We start from the raw sequence: 26,649 nt of genomic DNA, 5'->3' as shown, positions 1-26,649 counted from the left end.
ATCAAGATACGCCGAGCTGGTTGTGGCGCTTAGCGCTTCTGGGAGTCTTGAGATTCGACGACCGGGTGAAATGGCGGAGGCTGCGTCCCTGGTGTGGCTTCGGGGCCCCAGCTTCGGGTGCAAGGCGGTGTGGTGCGCCTCGGCCCCGCTCTCCGTACGCGATTTTATCCACCGACACTGCCAAGATCAGGTGAGGTTTGTGGTTCCTGGAAGGAATGGGAAAGCAGGACAGGGGCAGGATTAGGTGCGGTGAGGGTCTGTCGGGGGCACGTCTATTCTTTGGGGTTCTCAGTTTTTGAGACTGAGGGTTAGGGTTTTAAGGTGCTTCAAACTGATGCTGAGGCCTGCCTTTGCTTTTGTTTTGTGGTGGTTTTGTCTCACAGAAGGGAGAAAAACCCCTTCGCTCACGGGCGTTTAGTCCGGCCCTCAGTCTGGACTAACAGAATACACTTTGGTATTCTCTTCATCCGTAAATGAGGCAGTTGGACCAGATGATTTTTAAGGCTCATTTCCTTACGTTCGCTCTGTGCCTATGTGACGTGCATTTTTTGTCCACTGATAACACAGCACTCTTAGCTCCAACCTAGAGAAGTATGTCATATCCAAACCCAGGCCAAAGGATGGTTGGGAAGGAAATGGATTTATCTGGTCACTGGTCGGGGCCAAGCACTCACATAGGTCATGTTGAGGGCATGATTCTTAGGGCCTGTCATGTAGATGTTTTCACTAATCATTATGATGCTCTGATTTGCCCAGACATATTTTTGAAGACCTGTCATTGACTTCTAAAGTTACATGTGTGGTTTACTTAATTATCAAGTAAGCAAGCTTTTACCAACTATATTAAACCTGTTCAGTTATTTAAAGAATATGCTGGTCTCAGTGAATCTAATTTTAATTTTGACATTTGATCTCCTATTAACACGTTAACACTGCAGTCTAAACCAAATCTTTACTTGGATTGGTTCCATGAAGAAGCAATGTCTGTTTGCAAATAATGTGGTTTTTCAGTTTCCCCATTTTTCTTCCTAGACTTCAGTTTAAAAACTGTCAGAAATGTTTTTATCATCTGAATGGGGAAATATTTTCCAAAATAGTTGGATTTTAATATCTCTGAAAATAACTTTTATCTGATGACCAGTTTTCAAACTTACTGACAGTTGATCCAAAGTGAGACCAGAAAAAAATAAGATCTTAATTATGAGGAGTCTTGGAAAAAATAATTTAAAATAAGCAAGAAATATAAACGAATGGATTCATTCATATACTTAAGACACATGGCCATGACAAATATGAACAAAATCACAAAACTTATAAAAGGGCATTTGATGAGATACTGGAATGAATAAAAATAGCTCAAGTGCATGCTTATGCCTTTTAAAACAGAACTATTCTGACACATGATAAAGTTAGTGTTAGCTCTCCCTGAGAAAGTAAAAATCAGCCTGGCTCTTCATCAGGCTGGGATAATACACAGATAAAGCTAGCTGCAAAGTTTAATAGGAAACAGTGTTTCTCCCAAGGACATGGTACAGTGATGAAATGTCATAATGACTTCCTTGAAAGTCTGCTTCTTTTTTAGTCTTTGTGAAACCTTACCTCAAAAATCCTAGACTGTAAGAATAAACTGCTGTTGGAAGTTATATCAGTAAGAAGCATCCCACTCTTACCTTGAGAATCTAAGTCACTTTGATGTAGAGAAGCACTCTTGATTTCCCAAGTGCAGAGCTTCAGATTAGGGGTTTCTGGACACAACATTCCACATTTATCTTAACTTTGTAGTTTCCGAGGAAAGAGGAGCCTGGATCTCCTTCACAGTCTAGACCTGATGTTGACCCTTATACACACAGCCCTGCTTTATTGTGAGCCTCTCAAAACATTGTTTCATTTAAATTTTACCTAAATTCCATCCACCCCAAATCCTATAATAACTATATCTTTTTATTTGTTGGGGAGACACCTCGTGATTCCTCTGGTGTTCACTCCCTCTCTTGTTGTAGTGAGTCAAGAAGTGTGAGTTGTTGAACTGTACGTTGTCTCTGGTGGCCTTCGGCTGATTGGCCTAAGACACACGTAATACTTTCTGCTTGAAATGCTTTATAATGGTTAAAAACAGTTAAATTGATTGTAAATTTTCTTTGTTATTTTTTCTACTAGTGATTATTAACTGACAAGAATCTTAACAAGTAGAAAATGCAATTTTGTTAATCAATTGTCTAGTTAAATAAGCAGTTCTGTTTGGAAATGAAGTATGATGCATGATGTATAATCTTTCAGCCTTCATGTTAAAGTCTTTTAAAGTTATTTAGGATTTTAGAAATACCATACCCATTGGATATATAAGATATTAAAAGAAACTAAAGTAGCTTTTAATTTATAAACATTAAACATATAGGAGGTATATTACATGTCTCATTTAATTTTTACAACTCTTTAAAGTGGACAGTATTTTATAGGCAAGAATAGTCCTTCATGTTAATCACATCATTGCATATAGCCTGAGCTCCCTTGCTCCTCTCTCCTGGTATCATATTTGCCTGGGAAAACTCCAGTCAATTTAAATCCAACTCTCCACCTATTTTACCTGGCATCTGGGGCAGTGACTGTGGTAGGGGAACTAATTACACAAACCAGTCTCACTACAAATTCATAAACACCAAACTTGGTGGTGCTTGGCATTTCTACTGTATTTCTCTAACCCAGAGCATGCTTCCAGTGGGTTGCAGGACTGCTGAGAATTTTGATCTAAGTAGTCCTTGGGCAGCTGGACAGAACCCAGGATCTCAACACATCTTTAGTAGCTTTGCTCATTTTCCCTAGAGTGTCATCCAAATATTATTTGTGTATACCATGGTGTGAAAAGGGTTGAGAGGCACTGCTCAGTTCATCACTCTTTCACTCTCCTAGATTACTTTTTCACATCTTCTCTCTTTAAATCTCCAAGACTTCTTCCATCCCAAGGACCATACTTTGTACTCAAGCAGTAAGGAGAGAATTTCTGCATCGTCACACCAGTGCCTCTGGTAGGTACCTGCTGTATACTCAGCCTTCTTGTCTGTTACTGTGGATGAACTGTCATTATTTTACAAATAATTTGCAATTATCTTCTACTTTGTACAGTAACCCCTCCCCCTCACCTACTGAAAGACTTATTTTGGCATTAGTTCTTTCTCCCCTGTATTTTCCAGTGTTTTCCCTTTTTAAAGCATCATTCCTACCAGTGCGCAAACGTGAGCCCACATCCGTTCTAGCTATCACCTTATTTTCTCTGATTTTCTTTATCAAAAAATATTCTTGAACATAAAACTTTTCTCCTTTAGAACCCACTCTGGTTAGGCTTTTTTGTTCCCATCACTCCAACAGAACAGCTCTTTGGCATACTGTTCAGTATCTTCTATGTTGCCATATCCAGTGATCAGTTTGCAGTTTTCATCTTGCTTTGTCTGTCAGTGCCAGTTTGCACTATTGACCAATTCCCCGCCAGAGTACACTTTTCTCACTTGTCCAGATATCACTCTCAGTTCTCTTCCACCTCACTGGCCTCTCCTTTCCAGTCTTTTACAGCTTCCTCCTCATCACCCTGAACTCTAATCTTGGAGGGGCCCCTCCCTCATCCCAGTGATTTCATCCATACTCATGGCTTTAACTACCATCAGGATGCCAACAACTTTCAAATGTAAATCCCCAGTGCAGACCTCTTCCCCAAACTCCAGACTTGTGTAGCCACCAGTCTGCTCGGCATCTCCATCTGGCTGTGCAATAAACATCTCAAAGTAAAATATCTGAGATGAGACTAATTTTCTCCCTCAAACTTCCTTTTCCCTCTTAATGAATGACAGCTCCATTTTCCCACTTATCAAACCAGATTTTTGGAATCATCTCTAATTCCTCTATTGATCTCAGTCCCTTCACTCAGAGCATTAGCAAATCCTGTTGCCTTTACCTTCAGAGTATCCTCAGAATCTCACATTTCTCATCATCTCTGCCACTACTGCCCTGGTACAAATAGCCTTCATTTCTTACGTGGATTATCACAATAGCTTCTCAATGATCTCTCTGCTTCTATAGTCTTACTTTCAGTATAACAGCTAGAGTGATATTTTAAGAGCATGACTCAGATCTCACTTTGTTCAAAACTCTACAATAGTTTTATTCAGAGTAACATCCAGAGTCCTTACAGTGGTTTTGAAGGCCTTATCACTCCCCTCTTGTGTACTTCATTCTAGCCTCGTTGGCGGTGTTGTCGTTCCCTGAATGCTCTAAGTTCATTCCTGTTGCATTTGCTCTTGTCTCTGTCTGGAATGCTGTTCCCCCAGAGAGTCACATGGCTCATTCTCTCACTTTCTTTAATTCCCCGCTCAAATGTCACTTGATCAGAGAGGCTTTCTTTGACTATATATATTAAATAGATTACCACCACACCCATCCACATATCTTATCCCCTTTACCCTGCATATCACCACTTGACATGATATATAATTTGTTCATTATTTGTCTTCCCCCACTAGAATGTTAGCTTCATGAGGCAGGATCTGTATTCACTGTAGTATTCATAGTAGTATTCCAACACTTGAAAAGTACCTGGAAAATAGTAGGTACTTAATATTTGCTGAATGAACGAATGGGTCCCATTGAAATAGCTGTATGATGTGGTTCAGAATGAATGTTCATAGTTTCCACTTCAGGAAGATGCCGGCAATGCATTTTTCCTTTCTATTCCTATTTAGATCTCTCTTTTCTTCATGCTGCAGTTTTAATTGTCAGCCTCCTAAGTTCCATATAACTTTGGAGAATACTCTTCTCTTGTCTCATTTTATGGCATTAGAAACTTGTTTAGAAAGACTTACAGTTTTTATATTTTCTTTTCATCATTTGATCTGAGAATTTTTTTGAAATACATAGAGTGGGTTTGGGGGAGTGTACTTGGGCTTCTGCAGTGATTGGCTGGAACTCAGGGGGATGCTGGCAGAAGAGATGAGGCAGCAACTGCCAGCTGGTCCTAAAGCTGTTCAAGCTTATATAGGTAGTATATTAAAAATCATACTTTTGTCTCCTCCTCTCCCCTCTTATTATCCCTATCTACACTTTTCAAGATGTCACTTTTAAACTTGGGGCCACTCAGTGTTCAACTTGATACTACCTGTTTTAAAGTCAGAGGAAATGGGACCTTCAGAGTTACTAGATCTGAGCACTGAATAGTCTTCTACCTTGACCCCTATTTCCTATTAGAGAAGGAGAAAGAGCAGGTTTTTTGTTTCTGTTTTTGTTTTGTTTTTTTTTTACCATTTATTTATTTATTTGGCTGTGCCTGTCTTAGTGGCGGCACATGGGATCTTCATTGCCCCATGCGGGCTCTTGCAGCGTTCGGGATCTTTTTTTTAAGTTGCATCGTGCAGTTGTGGCATGCGAACTCTTAGTTGTGGCGTGTGGGATCTAGTTCCCTAACCAGAGATCGAACTTGGGCCCCCTGCACTGGGAGTGTGGAGTCTTAGCCACTGGACCACCAGGGAAGTCCCGAGAGCAGTTTTAATTTTCACCCAAAAGGCAGAAAGTTCTTCTATATATCATGATTAAGTATTAGGAAGAAATCGTATCTAGAATACCTCATACAAAATGAGTTTTTTCTTTTAGTAGTTTCCATTTTTGCAATTCAACAAATATTAATTGAACACATACTATCTCCTCATAACTGGAGTAATAAAAAGATAAGCTAGGTCCCTTCCTGCAAGAAACTTGTATTGTCTCATAAACAGCATTGAAAGAACCCCAAACTTGTCTCTAGGATGTTCCAGTGGAATGCTACTTTGTGAAATGCAATGGATCACTCGTTAACACCAGTGACACAGTGCAGCATGGAGCTGTTTATAGTTTGGAACCCAGACTTCGTGGTGGAAAAGGAGGTAGGACATGAATGTTGATGGCTTAGTTGTAACACATCTGCGTTCTATAGCCATATGTGTTAAATTAACAAACTCCTTGGTGTCTGTAATGTACCAGCCTCGATTTGCCTTGTGAAATCCTTTGTTTGCTTATCTAATTTTGCATATTTTCTCTTATTCTTTTTGAGGTAGATACCGTATGATAAAATTCCCACCTTCTCCAGCTGGATCACTCTTAGGCACCCTAGGCTCTCAAACTCTAGGGAGGATTAGATGAAAAGAGGTGATTATTATTCTGTCCAGTTTGCAGACGAGTGTCAAAACAATCAAATCTCCTTGTGCTTTTCTCAAGTTTTTGCCTAGTTATTGTAGTTCCAAGGGAGGTCTAAAGTCACTTTATGAAATACAGCCATTTACAGATTGAGGTAGATTAAGGTCCTGGTTGTCGTAACTCATCTTAGAAGAGAAAAAAGAAACTAAAAGAGCAAAAACTGAATATGAACAGTTCTTGGTATTTCTCCTGATGCACTAACATATAATCCTTAGGCTTTCTCAAAATCTGTGGTGATTTGGTTTGGTTTTCAAAGAGCTAACATTTCAGATTATAATCATCCTGCTGTTTGCAATTGTGTCAATAAGAATGAAGCTTTTCGTATCAGCCAGTGACAGCTTAAAATTGCCTCCTTGCAAGATCTCACCGTATAATTTTTAAAATTCTTAATCGTGGAATCTTGGGATATCTGGCACTAGGTAAAGCCCTCTAAAATAGCCCAGTGGTGCAGGTATTGATACAATATTGCAGAAGTATAAGAGGAAGTGTAAAAAGCATGAGATTGAATCAAGTTTATCAGTACTCTTACCTTTGCTACCTAGGTTAGAATCTTGATGTACATTTCCTTTAAAACTGAAAAGAAAGTAGAGATCACCTGTAGTCTTGTGATATATTTTCACAAATTTGGCTTTTGTCCATCCTTGAACACTTTTTTAACCTGCTTTCTCCAAACATATTTGCTCAGGTTTTGGCTCTATGCTCCGAGCACTTGGTGCTCAGATTGAGAAGACAACCAATCGAGAAGCTTGCCGGGATCTCAGTGGGAGGAGACTGCGAGATGTCAATCACGAGAAAGCGTAAGATGCCCACCTGTTTCTATTTTCTTTTAAGAAACATACTTTTCTATCATTAGTGATTGTACACATGCCATGCATATCAGAAATGTAAACTTGAAATACTTATGCTCTAATTTGTTGTTATCAGATTTAACTTTTTCTATAATTTAACAATTATCTTTGGGTTTTAGTCAAGTCCATAACAGTATGCTAGTAGTAAGCATGGCACACCTTTCTGAGGGAATATCACAGTATGAACAAGAGTGCATTAATTTGTCTGGGTGGGGTGTTTTATGTATAAAAACACATGTGTATAATATAGCCATTCAGTTACATCTCTTCTCTCCCATCCTCAGAATGGCTGAATGGGTAAAACAACAAGCCGAGCGAGAAGCTGAAAAGGAGCAAAAGCGCCTGGAACGACTGCAGCGGAAGCTTGCAGAACCCAGGCCCTGCTTCACCAGCCCCGACTACCAGCAGCAGTGCCATGAGATGGCCGAGCGTCTGGAGGATTCCGTCCTCCGAGGTGAGAATGAGGATTCCTTAGTGCCATCAGCAGGCGTCCTGAAGCCAGCTGTTCCACACAGAGGGCAGTTCTTAAGCCTTTTTGGGTTACAGACTTCTGAGAAACTAATGAAGCTGTGGAATTTCTCCCCTCGGTAATGAATACAGTATATCTTACAACCCAGGGAAAAAACCCATACACTCACACAGCATTTGACATACTTGACCCCTGAACTCTGTGGGCTCATGGGCCCCAGGTTAAGAATACTTTTTGTGCTTCATGGGAATAAGCTAAGTCTTCAGGAGGTGCCTAGACCCCAGCATTTCGCTTCCACTTTTAGGTCCCTTTTTTAAAGCACGGTTTTCAATGAGAATGATTTTCATTAACTTTTATGTTTTTAGCATCCAAAGCATTATGCTAGGGCTATTGTGCATTCAGTTGAATAAGAAGGAGTCTTTTCCATCAAAAGGGTTATGGCATAACAGGGGAAAGACAGTTGTATGCAAATGACAAGCACAAGGGGATGAATCGTTAGGTTTGAGGAGAGATAGGTATGAATCTGTCAGCCTCCAAATTACAAATTGGACATGGTGCTTTAAAAATCCGGTTCAAGAGCCAGAATGCTTATCTTAAATCTGTGTAAATTTGAGATTAGTCTCATTTTAACTGGATTAAATTTTGGTGTGTTAAGAAATTTAAATCTAGAACTTTAGATGGCAGCTGTTTTTGCAATTCAGATTATTTATAAGTTCTTAAATTGAACTTAGTCCTGATAGTAGAAATTGAGTTGTTAAAATGTCTGGTTAGGTATGCAGGCTGCCTCCAGCAAGACGGTATCAGCAGAAATCTGTGAGAGTCGGAAACGGCCTAACAAATCAAAAACAGACAGAGCAGCCAGTGCAGAGAAAAGGAAATGCTTTTGGTAAGTATGTTCATTTTCATTTCAAATAGATCTTTGAGAACTGAAGAAAAAAAAATTATTTTTCCTTCTGTTTATCCCTCTGGAATATCTTGTTCTGAAACTTACCTACTATATTTTTTTCTTATCTACCTGGAATAAACATACTTTTAAGTAAAGTCTGATGGAAGCTCAGAAATTTTCCACAGTGCTTCAGTTCAGGTTTCAGTGATTCTCACATTGTATACATTAGTAATGGTTTCTACTATTAAGTGCCATTCATAGAATCTAAAGGATAATTTTTTCCTTACAGTGGAAATCACATAAAAATAGCTTTATACTTGAATTGCTGTTAGGTGTTGAAAGAGTTAACTTTCAGAAATTCCAGGTGGAAGCCATGGCTTTACTTTCCAGGTTGTTCTGTTTTCTCTGTGGTTTTTTGTAGTCATCACTGAGGTCTTTGGTCACTTTGCCAGACCTCTCTCCACCACTTTTGCACTTGCAGGTGAAAAGCACAACGGTACTTTTTCTTATCCATTCTTCTTACAGTTCTCCCACACTTCCCAGTTGGTCCTCTGGTTATCAGCTCAGTTCCCTTGGGCTGAGTTCTAGAATATGATAAGTGCAAATGGATCTTGGTTTCCTCGTTGGCCTCCCCTTTGGGGATAGAAAGATAATTATTAACTAAACACCATGTAACTCTGTGAGTCCAGCATAGAATTTTTTGTGTTCTTTCTGAAATGTGAATTAAATGTTCCTGAGAGAAAAGATAGTAGTATTCCCTGTGGGTTTCTTTTTTTTAAGCCAGGTTTATTGTGGTATAATTTATATATGGTAAAATTCACCCTTTTTTTTTTTTTTTTTTTTTTTGCTGTATGCGGGCCTCTCACTGTTGTGGCCTCTCCTGTTGCGGAGCACAGGCTCCGGACGCGCAGGCTCAGCGGCCATGGCTCATGGGCCCAGCCGCTCCGCGGCACGTGGGATCTTCCTGGACCGGGGCACGAACCCGTGTCCCCTGCATCGGCAGGCGGACTCTGAACCACTGCGCCACCGGGGAAGCCCAAAATTCACCCTTTTTGAACAGTTCTACAAGTTTTGAACATTTTATAATATACAGTCATGTAACCATCACCAAAATCAAGCTATAGAATATTTTCATCACCCTAAGAAGTTCCCACGTGTCCCTTTGCAGTTAATTTTCTTCCCCCACCTCCATTCCTGGCAACCCCTGATCACTAGTGTGATGTTTGTTCATATGGTTTTGTCTTTTCCAGAATGTCATTGTGTCTGCTGCTTTCACTTACAATATTGTTTTCGAGATCCACAGATGGTATTATATGTATCAGTAGTTCATTCCTTTCTGTTGCCAAGTATTGTTGCCTGGTATGGCTGTACCACAATTTGTTTATCCATTCTCTAGCTGTTAGAGGTTTGGGTAATTTCCAGTTTGGGGCAAGTATGAATAAAACAGGATTTTCTTTTTTTTTTTTGGCCGTTGCCATGTGGAAGGTAGGATCTTAGTTCCTCGACCAAGGATCGAACCTGTGCCCCCTGCAGTGGAAACTCGGAGTCCTAACCACTGGACCGCCAGGGAATTCCCAGGATTTTCTTTTAACTGTTTATTATTTTATCTAATTTCCAACAGTTAAAATTCATACAGTATTGGGGAAAAAAGTTTTAAGCAAAACCAGTTTGTTTTAAGAGAGTCACAGCTTTTAAAAAGAGATCCTGTTGGATCTTTGGCATGTTGCTTCCAGTCTCACTGAAGTTTTTTTTCCTTTTATACCTCTGGAATATCTTCTGAAACTCACCTACTCTCCATCTCAAGCTAGCCGATACCTTTATTCAGAGTCTGTTTCCTGGACAAACTGCAACTCTTTTCTTTTTTTTTTTTTTTTTTTTTTTTTTTTTAAGTAGAAGCTGTAAATGGTGTTAAACCTTTTTGTTGCTTCTAATAGGTTGGGCATGGAAGGACTAGAGACTGCAGAAGGGTCTGGCTCTGAGAGCTCTGATGATGACAGTGCAGAAGCACCTAGTACTTCAGGAATGAGCTTTCACGTTCCCAAAAATGGCAGTGATGGTGTTGAGATGGCAGCCGAATTTCCTAGTAGCTCTCAGCAGGCAAGAGTATTGAGTGCAGACTCTAGATCACGAGAAAAACTGCAGACCCCTGTGACGGACTCTGGGAATGGTATTTCAGAAGACTTGTATGCTGAGCTGGGAGAGGCATCTACCCAGGAGTACATGGAAAGGGAGATGGCTATAGAAACAGAGAAAACCCAGGAGAAAAATGAGGCAGAGAGTAAAGAACTCTTAGAAAAGGAAGCAGCTGGAGTTGGACTGAATAAGGAGCAGGAGACCAAAGAAATGACTGATGGGGAAAGAGCTGCCAAGGGAGCACCTGGAGAAGATAGGGAAAACATACCTGTTGCCAAGCTGGAGGAAAGCCAGTCAGGAAGCACAGTAAGTAAATTTGGGGGGTTGATGTCTAAAGCCAAATCAGTTTAATCTCTGTAGTAAGTCATTAAAATGAAAAGATGTGCTTTTTCCCATCAGCTGCTTAGTGGAAAGGCTTGTTTAATAATTAGAAGTACAGATGATGGTGAAGCTAGCCATGTCCCCCCCAAAAATCCTTAGTTTTTGTTTTTTTTAAAGCTCTGGAATTGGTATTATTTTGCCACTAGGTGGTGTCCTTGGTTCCATATTTCATCAATTCTAAGGTGCACGTTTTTCACGTTTTAATACCTCTGAATTTGGATATATATCACGTTATAGTTTAATTGGTATTGTTATTCTTTCTTAATAACACATGCACTAATAAGGCATACTATGATAGATGGCATTTTTAGCTTTGATAAAATGTGCTTATTTTCCTATTACTAAATTTCTAGTTACTTAGTTTTTCTTTCTCACGTGAGTTACTGTTTGAACACAGTTGTCATTTGGATGTGAAGATCTTTCCTGTAGAAGAGGAGCAGCTCCTTTTTAATTTATCATTAAATCTTAAGCCCCACACTCAACCTTTTAAAAATTTATTTTCATTGTGCATGCTTTTCCTTAAATAGTTATTTGCTACCTTTAGTGGACTTACTTCCAGCAAAAATCTTTAATGTTTACTCTTCAGTCTAATGATTTGCTTTTTAGGATAGATGAAACCTGAACTACTTGGCTTCTTTGGTAAACACAAAGCTTATCATTATTTATTTAACCAGCACCTTCCCTACTGGTGCTGGTTAAATAAGCAAAAATGCACATATTGCCCTTTCTAGGGAAGATAGTGAAATTTTTTATGCTAAGGGCTTTAAATTGACCCTTACACCATCTCTGGAGTTATAAGCATGTAGCTTTTATGTTACTCATATATGCTAAGAGTTTATCCTAACCAAAGTCTTGGAAAAATGAAGAAAGGAAAATAGAATAAAACCTGGTTTGACTTTCAATCTTTGAGCTTTTAACTGCGGAAATTTTGTTCTTGATGTAGTTGTAGCTGTTGTATTCATAATAATCATGTACAACCATGTGTGATTCTCCAAAGACACGTAAGTGGCGGTGTAGGATTTGGCCATATATAAAGAAGCCAAGATTCACTCCAGAAATCTTAACAAAATGGACTTTTTAAAAAAAAAAAAAATAAAGATCACCTAGAAAGATAGTTTGTCCCTAGAGCTCTTCAATATTTTTAAAAAACAACTTACTGTGAGAGAAAATTACTGACCTTTGAATATGTTTTTTAAAAAAAAACCCTAGGGCTTCCCTGGTGGCGCAGTGGTTGCGCGTCCGCCTGCCGATGCAGGGGAGCCGGGTTCGCGCCCCGGTCCGGGAGGATCCCACGTGCCGCGGAGCAGCTGGGCCCGTGAGCCATGGCCTCTGAGCCTGCGCGTCCGGAGCCTGTGCTCTGCAACGGGAGAGGCCACAGCAGTGAGAGGCCCGCGTACCGCAAAAACAAACAAACAAACAAACAAACAAAAAAACCCTAGGTGGTGAATGTTTTCATTTTTTGCAGAGCACCCGTCATTAGAAGTATTTAATTTAAAAAAAAAAGTATTTAATTTTGTCTTAAAGTCTATAAAGGTACTTGGTGGATAGAACAGTTGCAAGTCTTTTGAACAGCATTTAAATTTGTCAAGTTATATAAGTGAGAACTTTGATAATCACAGTTATTTGATTAAAATAGAAAGCTTAGGATTATGGGGTTAGTAGATTCACAGGCATAGGAATCTCATTAAAATGAGGCTTTATAGGGTGCTGCTCTTTTCTCTGGTCATAGTATGGGGGTAGGTGAGGTACATTTTGCTGTTTGAATTTTTACTGGAAAAATCAAAAAAGAAAAGTAATATTAAGAATCTGTTCAAGAATTCTATAACTTGTTACTCTTCTGAATACTTGTTTCTAAGTATATAGATAAAAAATTCATATTTATTAATTATATGCATTGACAATGTGTAGAGAATAGCATGATTATTAAAATTCAGTAGTAAGATATGGCATATTAAATGAAAATTTCTTGAAAAACAGAAGGTCGATGACAATTGAAGAAAGTTTTATCCAGAGGAATTGACCTATTTAAAATTTTTCTTTCTTTTTCTTCTTCTCAGGATATTGGTCAGGAAACTGTAGATTTACTGGCGTTCAGCTCTGTCGCAGAAGTGGAGTTGCTGGGTTTGGAGAAGCTCAAGTGTGAACTCACAGCCCGGGGACTGAAGTGCGGGGGCACTCTCCAAGAGCGGGCGGCGAGGCTTTTCTCTGTCAGAGGACTGGCAAAGGAGCAGATAGATCCAGCTTTATTTGCCAAGCCTTCGAAAGGGAAGAAGAAGTGAATTTCATCGGAGCTGATTTCCTGTTTCTTTATAGGCTAGCGCTTACAACCTGTTGACTCTTGGACATTATTCTTGTTGCTATTAAAGGTGACTTTTTAATAACCAAATTATAACTATCCTCTTTTTCATTATTAGATTTATAGAATTAATTTGTGAAACCCTCTGGGCCTGAAGTTTTTTTTGTGGGAAGGTTTCTTATAACTTATTTCTTTAATAAATATAGGGCTATTCAGAGTTTGGGTTTCATCTTCTGTCGTTTAGGTAAATTATAATTTCAAAGAATTTATCCATTTGACCCCAGTTGTCAGATATGTGGACATAAAGTTATTCATAATAGTCCTTTCTATCCTTTTAACATCTTGTAGGAGCTGTAGTGTTAACTTCTTTTTCATTCTGGTACTGGTAATTTCTGTTTTCTCCTACTTGATCAGTCTAGCTAGGAGTTTATTGTTTTGTTGGTTTTCTGTTTTCAAAGAGCCAACTTTTGGCTTTGTTGATTTTTAATTGTTTTTAGTTTCATGGATTTCTGCTCTTTATCATTTCCTTTCTGCTACTTAGGTTGGGTTTACTTTGCTCTTTTTTCTTTATCTTCTGAAGGTAAGTCCTAGGTCATTGATTTTAGACTTTTTTTCTAGTATAAATATTTAAAGCTGTAAGTTTTTCTTTAAGTACTGTTTTAGCTGCATCTCAAAAATTTTAATATGTTGTATTTTCATTTTCATTCAGTTCCAAGTATTTTCTAGCTTCCTTGTGAATTCTTTGACCCATGGATTATCTAGAAGTATGTTGTCTAACTAGCACATGTTAAACTTTCAATTTATTTAAACTAAAAAAAAAAGTTCACCCATTTCTCCCACCCTGTACCCCCCTGCCTCTGACAACCACCAATCAGTTCTCTGTATCTGTCAGCTTGAGGGGTTTTTTTAATTAAAAAAAATTTTTTTTTAATTCCACGTTTAAGAGACGTCATACAGTATTTGTCTTTATCTGACTTATTTCACTGAGCATAGTGCCCTCAAGTTCCATTCATGTTGTTGCAAATGGCAAGATTTACTTCTTTGTTACAGCTGAATAATATTCCATTGTATATATTTACCACATCTTCATTCATCTCTCATCCATCAATGGATACTTAGGTTGTTTTCATATCTTGGCTATTATAAATCATGCTGCAGTGAACATGGGGGGGGGGCGTATAGCTTTTCAAGGTAATGTTTTCGCTTTCCTCAGATAAATACCTAGAAGTGGAATTGCTATATTGTATAGTAGTTCTAGGTTTAATTTTTTGAGGAACCTCCATACTATTTTCCATAGTAGCTGCACCAATTCACATTCCCGCCAACAGTGCATGAGGGAGGGTTCCCTTCTCTCCACATCCCTGCCAACACTTGTTACTTCTAGTCTTTTTGAGAACAGCCATTCTAATAGGTATGAGGTGATATCTCACTCTGGTTTTGATTTGTATTTCCCTGATCATTAATGATGTAGAGCAGCTTTTCATGTACCTGTTTGCCATCTGTATGTCTTCTTTGGAAAAAAAGTATTCAGATCTTCTGCCCATTTTTATTATCAGATTGTTTGTTTTTTTGCTGTTGAGTTATATGAGTTCTTTATATATTTTGGATATTAGCGCCTTATCAGATACATGATTAGCAAATATTTTCTCCCATTCAGTAGACTGCCTTTTCTTTTTTTTTTAATTAATTTATTTATTTTTGGCTGTGTTGGGTCTTTGTTTCTATGCGAGGGCTTTCTCTAGTTGTGGCAAGTGGGGGCCACTCTTCATCGCGGTGCGCGGGCCTCTCACTATCGCGGCCTCTCTTGTTGCGGAGCACAGGCTCCAGATGCGCAGGCTCGGTAATTGTGGCTCACGGGCCCAGTTGCCCAGGGCTCAAACCCGTGTCCCCTGCATTAGCAGGCAGATTCTCAACAACTGCACCACCAGGGAAGCCCTGCCTTTTCATTTTGTTGATGGTTTCCTTTGCTATGCAGAAGCTTTTTAGTTTGATGTATTCCCATTTGTTTATTTTTGCTTTTGTTGCTTTTACTTTTGGTGTCAGATTGAAAAAAATCATTGCCAAGACCTATATCAAGGAGCTTACTGCTATGTTTTCTTCTAGGAGTTTTATGGTTTCAGGTCTTAAGTTCAAGTCTTTAATCCATTTGAGTTAATTTTTATGGATGGCGTAACATAGAACAAATGTTTGTTTTTTCTCCTAAATATTTTTCTGTTACTGGGTTTCTGCTTTTAATTCCACTGTGGTCAGAAATTAGCCTGTTTATGATTTCAATCCTTTTAATTTTATTGAGACTTGTATTATGACACAGTGTATGGTCTGTCTAGATGAATGTCCCATGTAAACTTGAAAAAGCAGCCTTAGAATCCTTGTCTGCTTGTTCTGACACTTGGATCATCTCAGGCTCAGTCTTTGTTGATTCTCTTGAAAATGGATCTCATTTTCCTGATTGTTCGCATGTCAAATAGTTTTAGGTTGTATCTTGGATATGGTGAATGATTTTACAGAGATTCTGGATTCTGTTATATGCCTTCAAGAGTATTGCTCTTTGTTTGTTTCCTATTAGGCATTTAACTTGGGTGGACTCAAACCCTAAACTCTTTTTCTAGGTGGGCAGCACCTCATATCTCAGTTGCTGCTTAGAGTCTGCCCTGTGCCTGTGTGGTTCAGGGGGCAGAGTTAATGTAGACAGAATTTTTGGCTTACCTACTCTGGCTCTGCCTTCCAGGACCTCCTCCCTCACTTTCCTGCAGCTGTGATTTCCCTGAATTCTATCAACAATACTCTGCAATTTTTCCATCAGAGTTCTAGCTGCCTGGCAAGGTATAGAGTAGGGACTAAAAACTGTAAAAGTGGGAGACTTCCGCAGTGCTATTCCTTCCTTTGAAGTGTGAACTCTGCCTGCTTCTGGTCATTCTCGAGTGTATTCAGTTAGTTGTCTTTTGTATTTTGTCCAGAGTTTATACCTATTAACAACAGGAGGGTTGGTCCAAAAGAAGCTGCTCAGCCATATTAGGAGCAGAACCTCTAGTACTGCATTACAGATGTGTGTGTATCTATATCTTTATAAACTGAATTGCAAGAGTCCATATATTTTGAGTTATGAAGGGATGATTTTACGTGGTGAAATTGTTCATACACACATATTAATGGTTCCTAGCAACTCAGTAGGGTTGTCTGTAAAACTACAAGTAAAATTATAGGCACAATTTTGTGTGTAAGTGTTTTTATTCTGGAGAAAATGAAGCATTTTAGTGTAGTGATGGAGAACTTGGATTTGGAGATATTTCCATTCCTAGCTCATACACTTCACAAGCTATGTGGCTTTGGAAAAATTACTTAACCTCTCTGGGAATCAGTCTGTTCAGCTGTAAAAGGAATAATGGAAGGGTTGTGGAGATTATATAAGGCATAAATGTAATGGGCTAAACTCTGCACAGCATTTATTAGACGTGCTTAGCTATTGATTTTGTCTGATTTTTCAAACGGTGTTCCTGTAAAGGAGAAAGCCACTGCCATAATTCCCTTCACGGTATTACCAGGGGCTCTCTGTTTATATAGAATTATGGTTATTACACAGAAAACAGCTGTTCAATGAAATGCCTTGGGCAAAACTGGACAGTAAATAGTTACCTAAGGAATCAAAAAGAAGTGCATTTTTTTCTTTATTATCTTCTTTCAGGAATATTTTGGACATTACCTTGTTTCATGATGATAGAAACAACCTTACGGAGACACAGCTCTGTTTTTCCTGGTTTCCATTAATTGCTATCTTTTTACTGTATCTTCACTCCACTCCCTTCCCTTCCCTTGGTAATGTCTCGGTTTTTATTTGGGCCCAAATTAATGTTCCAGTATCATACTACATAGTCGGGCCAGTTTTTTTATTATTACTATTTTTTTGTCTTCTGCTGGTATTCTTAATTTCTTGCTTTCTTTTTTTTCTTTAAATAAAGAGTATATGGGTGGTGCACTTTCTGAACCCTCACATACCTGGCAATGTTTTTCTGTTAACTTTGCATTTGTGATACCGTGACTGGATATCAAATCCTTAGCTTACAATCTTCTTTAAAAACAACAGATATTTGCTTTTGTTTTCTGGGATAGAGTATTGCAGAAGAGAAGCTTTCTGTCTGATTTTGGGTTTCTTTTGTATTGTGTACAATGTGAATTTTTCTCCTTAGATAGATACCTCTATATCTTTTTCTTTGTCCTTTAAATTTTAAAATGTCGCCATGTTATTTCTAAGTGTGGTCTCTTCCTTAATATTTTTTAGTGTTGGGTAACCTTTTTGAGGTCTGAAGACTAGCCTATTAATTTTAGACCATTATTTTCCTATTATTTGATTCTTGCCTTTATTCTCTGCTCTGTTTCCATGGAACCTGATATTTTGCCACATCCAACCTGTTGTTTACCACTCCTCCTGTATTTGTCAACAATTAGGTTTTTCCCTTAGAGAGTCTCTCACAGATTAGTCCCTCTTCATGCTTTCTTGCTTCTGTTTTTAGATGTGTTCTCTTGAAACTCTGTATGCATATGCTTTAGGGTCTTCTGTGTTTACTGTTTCTCTTTCATAAGGGCATCTTTCCTCTAATCCCTCAAATTGATTTCTTTACAATTTTTTGATTTTTTTAGTATGTCTGCATGTGCATGCATTTAGGTCTGCTAGGGTGGGATTAGATATACTAGAGATTCATTGGGGGCTGGGGCTGGGGGCTGGTGCCAGAGAAGGTAGGGAGAGGCTTCAGATCTAGGTTTGACACCCATGGAAGGAGAGGGAAGAAAGGAGATAGGAAGAATCGGACAGCAGTTCCAAGAAAGATTCGGTCAGGCGGATGGAGAGTCCTCAAGCCAAAGTCATCTGTTGGAATCCAGCATCTCGCTGAATGGGCCTGCCTTAGTACCCCACCATGCTCATTGGCTAGTAAGAGTCCCCGGGAAGTGTAGGCTGGGGTGAACTTGGTGGATCCAGGGTGCAGCCGATGGAATCATCAGTCAATGATGCTCTCCACCAGGGGATCTGAAGGGTATTTATTCATGGTTGCCACAGTATGTTCTGTTGCTTAGGATTATTTTTCTAGTTCAGGTAGTTGAAATCCGTTTTCTTCAAATTATGTGGGTACCTGTGCAAATCTTAAAAAGCACACTCAAAGGGGGAAGGGGAGAGTTTAGATTTAGTGGAGGTTTACTTTGTCAGATCAGAGGTTCTTTCACGTGTGAGAGATTTGGGCAGCCATGTCCAAAGAATTTTTCTGTTGTGGTAGCATGAAGTTGGCTGGGTCAGTGCCCCTTTCCCAAGTGGCATGGTTATGCCCTGCAGTTGCCAGCTCGAGCTGTGCCCTGCTTCACTGAGTGTGGAAGTGTGAGCAGCCCTCACCCTGTTCCCCAAAGCAAAATGACCTTTACTGGCAAAGTAAGAAGATCATAATTCTGAAATTGCCCCTTGTAGCATTAAAGACCGGAAGTAAGGAGATTCACAATGAACAGAGACTGACCATCTTGACATCATTATATGTGGCTGTAGTTTGTCCAGCTGTCACTGATCCACGGGTGGGGATGTTAATGAGCTTCTGCTAGGGTACATTCCAATGGCTCACACTTTTATTTTTCCCACTTTATTGAGAAATAGTTGACATACATCACTGTATAAGTTGTAGACGTACAGCATGATGATTTGATGTACATATATTGTGAAATGATTACCGCAATAGGTTCAGCTAACATCCATCTTCCCAAATACATACAATAAAAGGAAAAGAAAAAAGGAAAACAAAAGTCTCCTTGTGGGGGCTTCCCTGGTGGCGCAGTGGTTGAGAGTCCACCTGCCGATGCAGGGGACGCGGGTTCGTGCCCCGGTCCGGGAGGATCCCACATGCTGCAGAGTGGCTGGGCCCGTGAGCCATGGCCGCTGAGCCTGCGCGTCTGGAGCCTGTGCTCCGCAACGGAAGAGGCCACAGCAGTGAGAGGCCCGCGTACCGCAAAAAAAAAAAAAAATTCTTGTGATGAGAACTCTTAGGATTTACCTGTAACAACTTTCCTACATGCCACACAGCAGTTTTGGCTATAGTCCTGTCATACGTTACATCCCTAGTACTTAAAAAAAAAATTTTTTTTAATTTTATTGGAATATAGTTGATTTACAATGTTGTATTACTTTCGGGTGTACAGAAAAGTGATTCAGTTATACGTATACATTTATTCATTCTTTTTTAGATTCTTATATAGGTTATCACAGCCTAGTACTTTTTAATCTTATAAATTTGTACCTTTTAACTATCTTCCTCCAATTCCCCCTCTCCCACCCTCCACCTCACAAGTCTGATCTCGATCTCTCTCTCTCTCTCTCTCTCTCTCTCTTTTTTAATGAGCTTGATTTATTTTCCATATATATAAGTCAGATTGTGAATTTGTCTTCCTCTGTCTGACTCATTTCACTTACTTGCTCACACTTTGATTTGAAGGTAGCAGCCTTTCTCTCTCCTCAGTTTCTAGTACTAATACAGAGTTTTCTTGTTATATTCCTTTGGTCACTTAAGTGGGAGTTTGCAAGAAGGAGTTAAATGTATGTTCTCAGATTACCATCCTGAACCAGCCCCTGTTAGTGGGTTTTCTGAATTAAAAGTGCCTCCCAGAAAGTCCAATATTTTTTTTTTTTTTTTTTGCCCAGCCGCTCCGCGGCACGTGGGATCTTCCCGGACCGGGGCACGAACCCGTGTCCCCTGCATCGGCAGGCGGACTCTCAACCTCTGCGCCACCAGGGAAGCCCAGTCCAATATTTTAATAGCAGGTATTAACAAGTGTAGGCTGGCTCTGATCAAAATCGGGAAGGTACCAACTGTTAAACTTCATGACACTCCTGTGTGTCTGAACTAGAACATGGGGAATCCAGGTGTCACTGTGTCACACAGGCCCTCGCTCTAAGCCATCTGTCTGTCAACCTGTTTCTGGGGAGAAGTCTGATTCAGGTAAGGAATCAGGACTAGTAAGGAAGAGGGTGAGGAATTAGGAGTGTAGACAAATACTCAGTGAAAATGGGCATTCAGTACGGAGAAGGCCCCCAGTGCTGGATACCTCAGTTTACCAACTAGATCACTTGCTACACTTCGAGGTTTAGCATAGGAATGACGATTAGTCTAGGAAGGCCTGTCATGTCTGCTTGTTGAAGTTCTCATCTTTCAAGACAGCTCACGTTGCCTCCTCCAATGTGGGTCTCAGTGAAAGGAAACAGTGGGCTGATTTTAGAGTTCATTCTGCAGACCTCTAGTTTCCAAACATTAATTGTGCACATCTATCAGTAAAACACTTGGGGGTGTGTACCCCAGATCACGTCACTTATCTATTTAGAGCCCCATCTGCCTCTGAATAAAAAGCCCAAGTGCTTGGGCTTCCCTGGTGGCACAGTGGTTGAGAATCTGCCTGCTAATGCAGGGGACACGGGTTCGAGCCCTGGTCTGGGAAGATCCCACATGCCGCGGAGCAACTAAGCCCATGCCACAACTACTGAGCCTGCACTCTAGAGCCCGCGAGCCACAACTACTGAGCCTGCGCGTCTGGAGCCTGTGCTCTGCCACAAGAGAGGCCGCGATAGTGAGAGGTCCGCACACTGCGATGAAGAGTGGCCCCCGCTTGCCACAACTAGAGAAAGCCCTCGTACAGAAACGAAGACCCAACACAGCCAAAATTAAATTAATTAATTAAAAAAATAAAAAGCCAAGCATTTGAAGCCCTTTAAAAAAAAAAAAAGCCCAAGTGCTTGCTTACAATCCCGGCAACCCCTTCACAGTCTATGCCCTCGCCGCTCTCTGACCTCATCTCCTCCCTGCCTCACTCCACCTCAGCCAAGGCGGCCTCCTTGTTGTTTCTTGGACAAACCCGAAACACCAAAGACACTCTGCTTCCAGAGCTTTGCACTAACTTTCCTTTTCCCGGAACATTCTATCTCCAGATATCCTCACTTCTCTAATTTAAAAAGGAAACTACCCCTCCCCCATACACATCCGTACCTTTCTTTCCTGCGTATTCTTTTTTGTACCACCAATTTCATGCTATTTATTTGACGTGTTTATTAAATGTCTCTCTCCCCCCTGCCCCCATAGAGATAAGCTCCATCAGGGCAGAAATATTTGTCTGTTTTCTAGTACCTGGTACATAGAAGCTGCTCCAAAAATATTTGTTGAACGAATGAATGTACTACTGCCCTAATATGATGTATTTTATAAAAACAATAAGCATAGAATTCTGAATATATTCATCATCCATCATATGGCATATCCCATGGAGTGCCTTTGAAACCCTTGCTTGTGAACGTAGATGCCTTTGAGGGTCGTTGTGGAAAATGACTGGAACTTAATATTTTATCAAAATAAAATCTGAGAGCAATCTCAAGTTGGGCAGGAAGGGCAACCCTACAGAAAGGGATTCTGTTGCTCACCACCAAGCAACAAAACACTGCCAATTTCTGGAGGAAGAAAGACTTTTCTTGTTGCCAGTAGAGGGTGCTGGGCACCAACAAATGTGAACCGGAGCAGGGGCAGGATGGGAGCCTGCTCCAAGGTGAGGTGACAGAGGGTCAGGTGCAGCTGGCCTGGATTTGACCAGGCTCTATCCATTCTGATTCTTAGATTCCCGTATTGCATTTCAGCTTTCACTCTACCACGTGTTAATAAATCATTTACAGGCTTGCTGAATATCCCAGAGCTACTTCTCAACAAACAACTCTCTCCTAATCATTTGCTGTTATTTTCTGCCAGAGGAACTGGAGTATCCTTGTGTAACAATTGCTTTATTTTTGTGTTATAAAACAAATTAGGGGAGGCGGGTACAGCTGTATTTTGTACACCTCTGCCATATTTATTTCTGCCCGGTGTCCTCAGGTCACTTTAGTGGGAACTGTGTGCACTGACGCTCCAGTTCGTACTCCTGCCCCTCACGGCCCTCACACCAGCCGGCAGAAGAGGCCTCTGACCAGAGCCGGCCTCCTGTCCCGAAACGCAGAGACACAAGAAAATATACCGTCTTCTCTTCCTTCTCTCTCATCTCTGCAGAAAGGTTGTTGGAAGGTTCGACCACAGATTTTTTCTTTTTTAATTAACTTATTTTATTTTTTGTTGCATTGGGTCTTCCTTGCTGTACACGGGCCTTCTCTAGTTGCAGCGAGCAGGGGCTACTCTTTGTTGCGGTGCGCGGGCTTCTCATTGCGGTGGCTTCTCTTGTTGCGGAGCACGGGCTCCAGGAGCGCGGGCTTCAGTAGTTGTGGCGCACAGGCTCAGTAGTTATGGCTTGCGGGCTCCAGAGCACAGGCTCAGTAGTTGTGGTGCACGGGCTTAGTTGCTCCGCGGCATGTGGGATCTTCTGGGACCAGGGCTCGAACCTGTCTTCCCGGACCAGGGATCGAACCCGTGTCCCCTGCATTGGCAGGCGGATTCCTAACCACTGCACCACCAGGGAAGCCCTCGACCACAGACTGAGTGAGAGGGGGCTGCAGGAGAGGGGCAGAAGGGAGAAATCAGGCTGGGGGTAGGGAAGACAAAATCCCAGCCTCTGCCCTGGAAAATCAGAGATAAGTGGCTGCTTTTGTTTAAAGACAATCCCCCAAGTCACCCTATGTGAGTGTCGAGGTAGATGGGGTTCCTCAGAGATGCCTCTTCCTCTCCTCCGTTCACTTGGTGGAATTAGGGAGGCTCCTGGAACTGCCTGGAAATCTTGACTGGTCACAGCCTGGCATGGGGAGGGAAACCATCTGCCAGGCTCCTGGGGAGCTGGCAGGTCTGTCCCCTTCTCTATGGAGCTGCCACAGAATCCCAGGGTGTTCAGGGTGCTGTGATTCTGTGGGTGTGGCTCCTCAGAGGCTGTAATATAGCCCCAGATGAAAGCTATTTGTCTTCATCTAAATAGCCTTAGTGTGCGAATTGACTGATGTTACCACAAGCAAATACCAGGCTTTTGACTTAGAAAATGATTTTACTTGAATAAAGTATTATCTCTTTGTATATTAGAGTTCTATATAAGATTCAATTTATAAAAACAGGGTTTATTGATAAAGCAATTTTGAAAGCTTCGAGACATTAATTCTTTATATTGTTATTTTGGAAACATGATTTTTGGAAAAATGGATAATCCAGAACAAAGTGGGAAAAAAGAATGAAAACTGACCTTGAGATTTAAGAATGAAATATTGTAACAGTTGTAATGTTAAAAGAGTCCAGATTTTAAAATTGCATGTATAAATTACAAAATCATTATGTAAAAACAGAGCACATCTAGGAAGAAATGACTGGAAAGAAATACAGGTTGGGATTTCCCTGGTGGTCCAGCGGTTAGGACTCCGACCTCTCAATGCAGGGGGCCTAGGTTTGATCCCTGGTCAGGAAACTAGAACCCACATGCCACAACTAGAGATCCCACATGCTGCAACTAAAGATCTCGCATGCCAAAACTAAAGATCCTCCACGCCACAACAAAGATCCTGCGTGCCGCAGCTAAGACCCGACGCATCCAAATAAATAAAAATAAGGGCTTCCCTGGTGGCGCAGTGGTTGCGCGTCCGCCTGCCGATGCAGGGGAACCGGGTTCGCGCCCCGGTCTGGGAGGATCCCACATGCCGCGGAGCGGCTGGGCCCGTGAGCCATGGCCACTGAGCCTGCCCGTCCGGAGCCTGTGCTCAGCAACGGGAGAGGCCACAACAGAGGGAGGCCCGCATACCACAAAAAAATAAATAAATAAATAAAAATAAAATAAATAAATATTTTTTAAAAAAGAAATACGGGTTAATGTTTACCAAAGTTATCACTGGGGGATGTGAAAATGGATTACTCCCCCTTCTTTCTAATCTCATATATTCCCTAAATAGTCTATGATCTATGATCAGGTTACTTTTTTTTTTTTTTTTGGCAACTACTAATCTGTTCTTTGTATCTACAAGTCATTGTTTTATTTTGTTTTAGATTCCATATATGAGGGAGATCATACAGTATTTGTCTTTGTCTGACTTATTTCACTTAGCATAATGCCCTCATTGTCCGTCCATGTTGTCAAAAATGGCAGGATTTCCTTCTTTTTATGGCTGAATAATATTCCATTATGTATATATGTGTATATGTATATAAATTTTTTAATTTTTATTTATCTATTTTTGGTTGTGTTGGGTCTTCGTCGCGGTGCACAGGCTTCTCATCGCGGTGGCTTGTCTTGTTGTGGAGCACAGGCTCTAGGCGTGCGGGCTTCAGTAGTTGTGGCACGTGGGCTCAGTAGTTGCGGCTCCCGGGCTCTAGAGCGCAGGCTCAGTCATTGTGGCGCACGGGCTTAGTTGCTCTGCAGCATGTGGGATCTTCCCGGACCAGGGCTCGAACCCATGTCCCCTGCATTGGCAGGCGGATTCTTAATGACTGTGCCACCAGGGAAGTCCCATGTATATAATTTTTATAACAATGAAACATGTTATGGCTCCTTTGCTGGAACGTCATTTTGGTTTATTTCGATTTTATTTAACAAATACTCATTGAGCACCTGCCCTGTTCTCTACTCTCCCCGGCCCTGGGAATGCCTTTCTCACGGAGCTCAAATCCAGTGGCCAAAGTAGGTGTCTATAACGTGGTTATAGTAGTTTTTTATCAATACATAGAAGGTGCAATAATGAAGCATATTCATAGGCGACACAGCACCAAGAAGGAGGACTCATTCCATCTGGTGGAGTGAGGTCAGGTCACTGGGGAGGTGACTGGGGGCCTGGGTTTTAAAAGATCTGCCACCCCAGACAAAAAATGGGTATAAAATGACAGCGTTTGGGCTTCCCTGGTGGCGCAGTGGTTGAGAGTCCGCCTACCGATGCAGGGGACATGGGTTCGTGCCCCGGCCCGGGAAGATCCCACATGCCGCGGAGCGGCTGGGCCCGTGAGCCGTGGCCGCTGAGCCTGCGCGTCCGGAGCCTGTGCTCCGCAGCAGGAGAGGCCGCAGCAGAGGGAGGCCCACGTACCACAAAAAAAAAAAAAAAAAAAAAAATGACAGCGTTCTTACTAAGAAGTAGCACGTGCATGCCACACAATGATTCATAAAATCCTTCCCTGTCCAGTGGTAGTGACAAAGGCTGGCTGAGGTGGGGAAGCTTAGCCGCTGCTCTTTGCCCCCATAACCTCCAGCAGACCCTCCCAGGCCTTCCCAAATAGAGAGACAATCTGAGTAGAAAACACTGTTCAAATACTTTAATTTGCTCCTCACCACAACCCTTCAAAGGATATTGTTATCATCCTTGTTTTACAGACAGAAAACGAACGCTTGCAAATAGGAAATGCCCAGCCCCAGGGCACACAGCTTTGAGAATGCCGAGCTGGGGATGAAGCCGAGGACTTTGAGGCCACGCTCTTTCCACCCCCCTCCGGCCTCTTCTGTTGACCCTCCCCGAGCCCAGCCTGATGAGGTGGTGCTCCCTCCGCAGAGTGGCCTGGAGCGTCACTAAGCCAGGCCGACACAGCTTCGCCGGACACACCCACCAGAGGAGAAGGTGCCAGAAAGGCCCAGGCCCTCAGGACCCCTGATTACTCTCTGCCCCTGTTGGGCCCAGAGGGTTGCAGGGTGAGACCCCGTCCACACCTCCTCCCCCTCCTCCTTTGCTATGAGGTGGCTTATTGGTCCACCTGCACCCCTTGCCCTCGGGATCCACCTAGTGCCACTGTGGGACAGAGTCGCATTTGGCTGGTGAGCAGGGCCCATCCTGCCAGCTGTAGACAGCAGAGATTCACCGCTTATTCAACCTCTAAAGGCTCAATCCCTTACTTTAAAATAGGGACTGTAGTCCCTGCCTCATAAAGTGGTCTCCAGGATTCAACGAGATCTTTTCCCTAAAGCCCCCGTCACGGTGCCTCGTGTTTTCTAGAGCTTGGGACTGCACTTGCTCCCCTCTGCTGTCAAACAAAAGCCGGGAGTCAGGAGGATGCTGAGCTCCTGAAGCAGACCCCACTGGAACACAACCCCGTGGACGGGGGTCTGATGCAGTGTCCTGCGTGCTGAGACAGGCCGGGTTTAGAGACTGTAAGTGGCCTTATGTGTGGGTTTTAAAATCTTGTTGAAAAAAAGATACATCGTTTTTGAATACAACGATGTTAAAGACAATTCTGAAAATGAAAACATGAAATACTACGCTAGCACAACTTATTTGGGAATGCTTTCTTGTTACTGCATTTCGTATTCTGTTATTGTCATTTGTTGTTAGGTCACAGACATATTGACCTCTCCCTCCCCTTCTCCCCAGTCCAGTCCGTGGCCAAGTCCGGAATGACCTGGACGGCGCATCTGTCCGCTCCTCTCACCCCCATGGCCACTGCCTAGTCAGGCCACCACCCCGCCTACAGGCTGCCCTCAGCACTTTAGTCTTCGAAGTTCTCTCAGCTTCATCTCTGAAGCCCCAACTCTGCTGTTCATCCTCTACACAGCA

General features: G+C 41.6%; 1 protein-coding gene across 4 annotated transcripts; it reads left to right on the top strand.

Moving 5' to 3' along the window:
* On the top strand, window positions 1-26,649 carry SDE2 (SDE2 telomere maintenance homolog). Of its 4 annotated transcripts, XR_008617035.1 has the most exons (12): window positions 87-190; window positions 2,945-3,023; window positions 5,783-5,900; window positions 6,896-7,007; window positions 7,343-7,512; window positions 8,299-8,413; window positions 10,348-10,852; window positions 12,985-13,293; window positions 22,097-22,282; window positions 25,479-25,719; window positions 26,092-26,246; window positions 26,467-26,649. XR_008617035.1 is itself a non-coding variant. In XM_007128064.2 (7 exons), exons 1-7 carry the CDS (start codon window positions 71-73, stop codon window positions 13,204-13,206), a joined length of 1,362 nt encoding a protein of 453 aa, XP_007128126.1. In that variant the 5' UTR covers window positions 1-70; the 3' UTR covers window positions 13,207-13,445. The 4 variants fall into 4 exon arrangements, 1 of the variants encoding a protein (XP_007128126.1); XR_003679349.2 differs by lacking the exon at window positions 2,945-3,023 and having other exon boundaries at window positions 24-190; XR_008617034.1 differs by lacking the exons at window positions 2,945-3,023; window positions 22,097-22,282 and having other exon boundaries at window positions 24-190.

This window comes from Physeter macrocephalus, chromosome 4 (genome assembly GCF_002837175.3).
Source record: "Physeter macrocephalus isolate SW-GA chromosome 4, ASM283717v5, whole genome shotgun sequence".
In the NCBI taxonomy this organism is placed as follows: Eukaryota; Metazoa; Chordata; class Mammalia; order Artiodactyla; family Physeteridae; genus Physeter; species Physeter macrocephalus.
Note: the sequence above shows the minus strand (reverse complement) of the source record. Positions and strands in the feature narration are given on the sequence as shown.